The sequence below is a fragment of the Motacilla alba genome, chromosome 5, assembly GCF_015832195.1.
Source record: "Motacilla alba alba isolate MOTALB_02 chromosome 5, Motacilla_alba_V1.0_pri, whole genome shotgun sequence".
NCBI classification, from domain to species: Eukaryota; Metazoa; Chordata; class Aves; order Passeriformes; family Motacillidae; genus Motacilla; species Motacilla alba.
In genome coordinates, this window is record NC_052020.1 from 33003867 (window position 1) to 33012006 (window position 8140).

Sequence of the window (8140 nt, forward strand, 5' to 3'; positions counted from 1 at the left end):
AAGTAGTAAAAAGTCGTCCAGTGGAACACAAACAGCTGAAAGGAGTGCCTCATAATTGAGAGTGCGAACACTCTCAATGCTTTAAACCACTCTGGCTAAAGAAGATTAAGAACACTGACATGAGGACACAGAACACACTTCTCATTATATCAGTTCTCTAATGTGCACAGTCTTCTAATACTTCCTACCATTACTTTTTTTTTTTTTGTGATCTTGATAATTGAATGATATTTAGCAGAGTATGTTGGTGGCATTCAAGGTTTTTCATGAGATAACAGATTGTTGTCATGTATAATTCTCTTTGTGAATTTGGGCTTTCCTTTCCAGAGTTAAAGGGGATTAAAATTTGTAGAATAGCTTTACACCCACAGGTGTTTGATATGCCTGGCAACTGCAGTTTCCAAGTAATGCAGAGCCCACTTAGTAAGAAAAAATAAATGAGGCTGGTATGTCCAGCCTATTCAAACATATGCCAAGTGGGGATAAAATTCCTTGTATAAATAGAGCAGGAGTAAATGTCAGCATTTGAGATCAACTTTTTAACCTGAAAGATAATTTTTGTTGACAGAAAATGGATTTAAATAGGCTATGAATAACTGCAGTCTGGAAATAGAACAAAGCTTCCCATAGCCAGAAGAGTGGTACTTTGGGACAGACTCATAAAGTAATGACAGAGAGAGAAAGTTACAACATACGAAATAACAGCTGGTAATTTGTAATTGAATAGGATGGCCTGCAGTGTAAATAACTGGATTTGATAATCCAGATGTCTGTCTCCTAATTAATGCTTGAAAGGACTTTATTTATACTAGTGCAACTAGTTCTTACTTTCAGTTTACTGAGGAGTGAGTCATTGCAGCTTTTTCGGCTGACTGGAACTTTTGAGTAAATATTGCAAAGTTTCAGTCTGTGCCTAACAATAACAATATTGATGTAGATATTTTTAATAGTTGTCTGAAAAGGTCTGAGAATGAAGGTGTTAAACCTACTTGTGGTTCTTTCATTCTTTCAAAGTGGCTTGTGTGAAGTGATCAGAGAATCATCAGATATAGGGACATTTCTCTCAGCACTAAAATATTTGTCTAAATACCTGACAATATCACAGGTGATATTCTTTGTAACTGTACCAGATGAGTAACCTTTTTTTTTTGGTCTTTTTCTTCATTTTTTTTCTCTTATTTTAATCTTTAGAATCTTGGTGAGGCAGAGTATGTTGTGGCAGTTTTCATGTATATGTGCCTGCTTGGTTATCCTGCAGACAGGATAAGTATCCTGACAACATATAATGGACAGAAACACTTGATCCGTGATGTCATTAATCAGCGATGTGGAAACAATCCTCTGATTGGAAGGCCAAACAAGGTGACTTTGAAAGTGTATCAGGCATTGCAGTAGTTCTGGTTTCTATTGTCATATTGTCAATTGTCAGTTTCTGGTTTTTAAATTGTCATATTGCAAATCAGGCTAATTTAAGCTATACTTATACGGGTATCTGTGGAAATATTTCCTGTTTAACCACATATTTATGAACCTACATTCTATGGAATTTCATAGATTATTGCCCTTGGTTTTGCCTGTTGATAATTTGACAGAGTGAAATGAGTGAAGGTGAAAAGACTACAGGCTATGTGGGGAAGAATAACTCTATTTTTGTCATATGTCCTCAATAATAATGTCATTCCCCAAAATCACATCATTAGAAAGATCCACCCAGAGTGGAAATTATTTATTAGAATGTATGATCACAAATCTGAAGAAACAAATAAAGAATATAGTTATAAATGTCTGGTGCTAGTATTCTGCAGGTTAAAACTGCAGGTTAATTCTGGAGGTTATAACTGTATTGCAAAGCTAATGGCTTTCCATAATCTTTTGGTATTAGCACCTTGCTTCTCTGTCTGAATTTAAACAAAAAGAAGTAAAAGAAACAGTATACAGTCAGACAAAACCTCCTCCCAACATATTCCAGAAAATAACCCAGGCTTTTTGTTAGAGGCCAGCTAAATCAGTTAAAGAATTTTCACTTCTTGTTTACTGCAATCTCAGTTCAAAGTCAATGTTAAAATTTTGGTGTCATGTTTTAAGTGAAATGGCAAAGATTAACCTGTAAGAGTTTTTTTCTTATTTTTAATTTTTTAGGTAACAACTGTGGACAGGTTTCAAGGCCAACAGAACGATTATATTCTGCTTTCCCTAGTGCGTACCAAAGCTGTAGGCCACCTTAGGTATGTAAGAACATCTTCTTGTAGTGCCATAGCAGTACTTGTCCATTTCTGTATCAGATACAGAAATGTTTATAGTACATTATACAAAAAATCTATTGTATGAGTATGTAGTAGAAATGAAGTTCAATGCTGTGTATATAATGAAGTTCAGACAGACTTCCTTTTATAACTGTCTGGTACCCTCTTCTTGAGCACTTTATCTTTTGGTGATGGCTCTTACCCTATAATTAGTTTATATTGCTGCAGATAGGCTGATCTTGGTTTCACCTTAGTAGAATGATAGGACTGTAGTACTGTTGAGCAAATGCAGGCTTAAATTTTCTCATAGATCCTTTCCTGTGATCAAGATTTTTTTCAATTTTGTATCAGAAGTGTTTGATCATTACGTAAGTTGCATTATTGTGTGTAGTTTTAAATGTTTGCACTTTTGGTTTGGGATGTGATGGAGGAAGACTTGTCTAATCTTAGGCAGATAGGTGAGTTATCAAATTCATCTTTACTCATTCAGATACAGATATGCTATTGGGATTTTTTCTTAATGTTAACTCTCACCTTTACTTCTGAGGTGTAGGAAAATAATAGAGGGTGGTTTTCATAGTGGTATTGGTACAGTGAACCAATATATTTATGTTTCTATATAATGGTACTAGGATTACTAGTTACTGAAACAGTGTGTTGGGAAGAAAACTAAAGACAAGACAGTATTTGGGCAGGTGATTTTATATTTCTTTTAATTAAGACTCCCGTATATGTCTAGTATGTCTACTTTATTGCAAGTATGTCATCAGTGAAAATTAACATGTTTGAGTTTATTTTTTGAAGGGATGTCCGACGATTAGTCGTTGCCATGTCAAGAGCCAGACTTGGACTTTATATCTTTGCAAGGGTATCACTATTTCAGAATTGTTTTGAGCTAACTCCAGCTTTCAGCCAACTCACAGCTCGACCACTTCACCTCCATATCGTTCCTACAGAATGTTTTCCAACAGCAAGACAGGTAGGAACAGCTGCACTGGATTTTGGTATCTGTAATGGGTGTTTGTGTTTGCTGACTTTTTTTGAGTGGGCTGTAAGAGGTGAAACTGTTTTCTCTGCTAGACTGGTGCATCTGCTTCTGGGCATTGGACCAGGCTGCCCAGAGAAATGATGGAATCATCATCCCTGGAATTATTTTAAAAAAGGTGTGGATGTGGCACTTGGGGGTATGGTTTAGTGATGAACTCAATAGTGCCACTTGATGATTGAATTTTGTTGATACTAGAGGTCTTTTCCAACCTTAGTGATTCTGTGAGCCTACGAATAACTCCTTGGAGTTATCTTTTGTCATGATACACACTAGCTGGTTTTAATTGATGTTTCCACGAAAGTTAATTATCAGTATAACTTGAGTATTAGTAGCTGTTGTGCCTGCTTTTTCCTGAGTTCTGCCTGTGTGAATGATTCGGTATTCTTTTCGTGATCAAAATAGTTTTTTAGTTCTTACATGTTTTTGGTCTTGTTATGAAACAAAATTATGGTATTTCTCAAGGAAAGCTACATAAAGCTACTCATTCCTCATTTAAAGAGGCAAAAATTACATGTAACCGAGTAATTCAGGATTACAAGTTAATTTTTTTCTCTTAAAATTGGTTTCAATGTCATGAGAGTTTTGCTGCTGAGCTGGGTTCATAAGTACAAAAACCTAATTTGTAATACTGCACTAGATCTTTAGGGAAAGGTTCGTATTGAGGATCTAAGCACAGGACACACAGAGCAGGATGCTAAATGAAGGAACAAAGGAGCATATCTGGTCTTAAATGCTGTTGACAAGTTTGGGAGGGAGCCCTTTCAGTTGAAACATTCAGAACAACTGTGCAACAAGACTGCAATGAGCATGGTCAGTGAGTGTGAGCAAGGAGCTGGGCTGCGACAGGCAAGAGGCTAAATCCTAATCTGATCATAAACAATTTGTGCCTTTAATATGTTAAATTACTCGAGTCCAAAATGTACTTCATGGAGTAAGAATCAGAACCCAGCCTCTCCTTTTGAAGTTTCTTCTTCAGGCTGCAGTATCATGATTGATCCATTTCCCCAAAATGTAAGATCTATGCTTCCTAACTTTCCAAAGAATTCACCAATTCTTTTTTCTTTGAAAAGCGTTATTTAATTTCCAAGGGCTTTTGACTTCTAATATAGTTAAATAACCTTTGAATGGTGGTTGTTTTGCTTTGTTTGCTGAATGTCAACTTTTTTCCCCTTCCTTAGAATGGAGAAAGACCAGCTCACCAAATACATGTTATTAAGAACATGCCTCAAATGGCTAACTTTGTGTACAATATGTATATGCACATGATACAGAGTACACGTCACCATCAACAGGTAAGGACCTTCTAAGTTTTGGAATGCATTTAAAATAAAATCTTTTTTTAGTAAATGGCATAAGAAGCTGTTGAGATTTGAGTTATATTTAAAATTCAAGAAGTGTTTGTGACTGGAAGTGAGAGCATTGAGGTCATGTAAAATGTTGCAGTAGCAAAAGCTGTATCTTCTAGTGGTTTAAGCCCCAGTTTAAGGTCCCAAACCTATCAGTAATTGATGACAAGTGCATTGATGGCTCTCTCTGGGCCAGAAATACTATTCATTAATAGTAGCTTGAAGAACTAGCTTGTCCAGTACTAATTTGAAAGAAACTTGTGTGTTACATTTCAGGTAAGTGTAGGATTTCAGCTAGTTGAATTATAACACCACTGCATGATGTAATAATGTTTTGTAAGTATTGAAACCATTTTGAGCCTGTTGAATCTCCCTGTTATCCAGATTGGTTTGCAGCTGTAGTGTTTTTTGTTCTGGAGCAATTTTTTTCAGCTGTACTTCAGCATCAAGCAAAATTGCGTGGGGTTGGAAGCAGTTGTAGACAGTTCTGTACCTGGTTTTGTCAGTGTTTAATCCCTGAAGCAGAACTCAGAACTCATCAGAAAGTCTTTGTAGTCTCATGTAAGTGAGTGGAGCATTAAGGTAGCTTAGATGGTGTGCTGAGCAGAAGGCTGCCTTTGCTCAGCATACTTGGAGCTGTAAAGCCTAGAGGTAGTTAAACCAAAAGGGAATGGTCTTAAATGCTACCCCTTAACTGCATCACCTTTCACACAGTGTCTAGGGTCTGTCATCTTTATATTACCTGTATATTATTCTTCATATAATGCCTATATATTGTATTACCTATAATTTATTCTTTCATGGTGCTCTGTTACTGGTTTTTGCTCTTCTGAAAGATTTTCAAAAGTGAACAAAATTGATGTAAAAGGACACTGCTTACTCTGTATTAGCTGACTGTGGGAAGAGAATGTGAATGTGACTGTCCTTGAACAGATGGTCTAAGAGATCTAGGTCCCGTCCTTTAATGCAGGGATGTCTGTGTCACATCCTCTTCCTTATTTTCTTTCACTTCCACGTTTCATCTGATATGGAACAGTGTAATCAGTAGAGATCAGAATGCAAAGCTTTACCTGAATGTCAGACTTTCAGATAGAACATTTATTTTTCTCTGCAGTTCTTACGTAGTGACTTCTAGATTTTATTTTTATTTCTGAGAGAAAGCTTCAGCCGAATTTGAAGTGTTTTGTTACCCAGAAAAAGCCTTTTCAAGGCTGTCTGAACAGAGAGGGTACTTTCTCACTATTTTGAAGAAATGCTGTAATTACCTGTGTGCTATAAAAAAAAGGGGATATACAAAGAGGACACTACTAGAATTGCTTCTTACTGTAATTTTTTAGTAGTAAAGTAATTTCACGCTGTCTTTTTAGAAACCCAATCCTATAAGCACCTGACAAGACTTGCTTTGAAGCCAGTTTGTCTAATATAGTTGGAGATCTTTCAACCATGCAAAATGTTATGTGATGAAGACTTACTAGATTGTGCAGTAGATTGTCCACATTTAGGTGTAAATGAATATCCCTGTCAAAACAAGGAAGTGTATACATGTCCTGAAAAGCAGATGCTAGCATCTAAATTTTACCAAAAAGCATTTGCTTGACGTCTTAATCAAATATGGACGCAGTTCTCCTGCTAATACCTGTTACTCTTTTTGGCATCCTAATCTTATCCATTGGTAGCTAAAATTAGTTACAAAATTGCTGTTTTCCTACTGTGGCAATGAATCACACTCTCCTTGCAGGAGAACCTGAGAAGTGAACTATTGAAAAAAAGCAAAGCTGGCATTAAATTTATTTCATTCTATTCACTACAACATTATTATTTTCCTTTTCTTTTACACTAGTCCTTACAGTAGTCATCAAAAAGCACAGTGTGCATCTAAGTAAGTCACAGAAGTTTGAGCTTGTCTCATACATCAAGAACGTATTTGTGTAAGATCTTTGGTTTGGAACTACACTTTCCTGTGCACAGACAGATATAGAGACCAGTCTGTTAACTTCAAGGTCTATAGAAAATGCTTTTTATATCTCTGCTGGTAATCATAATTGATCTGTAGATTTGCCTATGCAAATTTATAATATTAGTGTCTTCTAATTGAAGGTAAAACTACACTGTAATTAAACAGCTCATTTGTCATGTGATATAAAGTTGCCTTTTGAGCAAAACAAATGGTCAAGGTTTTCAAGATTGCATTTCATTAAAATGATCCAAAATATTCTAAAAAAATATCCATCATGTCATTGAATAATGTCAGGCTGCAAGAAGTATGAGTGTTTCTGTTCAACCTCCAGTTGTATAGGATTCATCCATACTCATCAGCTCAATGTATTCCTGGTGTTTTTTGTCCAGTTGTGTTACTTGGCTACCATTCCAGCCTGTAATGTTTTACAAACTATTTCTTTGGTAAGCAGAACACTTTGAATACATGAAATTATTTTTTCAGAAGTATTGTGTGAAAATATTTAAGCATAGTTTAACTGTTAGTGAAACTTGAATTGTCTAAGTACAGATAATATTCACATAATATTTTATAAGATGCTGCAAGGGGAAATTATGGGTATGAGTTGTTAAAGACAAGCCTGTTGAAGGCATCAAAAACCAAGTTAAACATATCTTAGAGTTTGAAATGGTAACAGATAACATTTGGGTAGAAATACACATATTGCTCCAAGTAGGATTTACCATAGCCCTATTACTTGTCTGAGTGTTTGAGATAATGAAATGTGTTTTCTGTCCTTAAATTGGAAGTCCTGAGATTTTCAGCACCTTCTTTTCCAGAAAAAAATTTATCTAAGATGACTATATTGTGACCATTATTCTAATTTTTTTCATATATAGGCATGAAGTGCTTACAAATCATTACAGCTTCTAAATTTTAAGTGTTTGTTGTTAACTTGTTATCTAATGCAAAATCCTAAATATAAGAAGAACAGTTCAAGCTAAAGTGTAAAAACTTAAAATCCTTCCTTTTTCAATCATCCAGCATTTACTGCCCCCACCTGCCATGATTGAAGAACCAGAACCGACACAGACTGGAGAGACTGAAGTAGAAGGTGAAGTTCAGGGCATGCAGGAAGATGCAGCAGAAGAAAGTGAAGTAGTGGAAGAAATCATGAAGGAAGGAGAATTGAATGTGGATGAAATGGATGAACATCGAAAAATGCCAGAACACCCTGGAAGAGACAGTGATAGTGGAGACAGTGAACCTGAGAATGAGACTGAAAAATGATTGATGGAATCCTTGTCCTTAAAGCATTTTGGGAAATTGGCAGGGAAAAGAGCAGTTGGGAAAATAATTGCTATTTTTACATTGACTTTCATTAAATGGTTGCCTATATAATACCTGTTTGGTATATTTTTCACTGAATACTTTGTGGACAAGCAAGATGTTTGGCAAACATTCTACTGAGTTCTTGTCACTATTGGTAATGTAATTTGTTTTATGGCCTCAAATTATATGCATTTTCCTTTTTATAAGTTGTTCAGTAAAGATGCTTTTTATACCA

The 8140-nt window shown here is 35.6% G+C and overlaps 1 protein-coding gene across 1 annotated transcript in view; it reads left to right on the forward strand.

Moving 5' to 3' along the window:
* The window catches only part of AQR (aquarius intron-binding spliceosomal factor), a 48128-nt gene extending 39988 nt beyond the window's left edge, over positions 1-8140 (forward strand). Inside the window, exons 31-35 of the mRNA XM_038138144.1 lie at positions 1192-1362; positions 2140-2225; positions 3048-3222; positions 4470-4583; positions 7618-8140. Coding sequence (XP_037994072.1) covers positions 1192-1362; positions 2140-2225; positions 3048-3222; positions 4470-4583; positions 7618-7863 — 792 coding nt within the window. The 3' untranslated portion in view covers positions 7864-8140. The remainder of the gene's footprint in view (positions 1-1191; positions 1363-2139; positions 2226-3047; positions 3223-4469; positions 4584-7617) is intronic.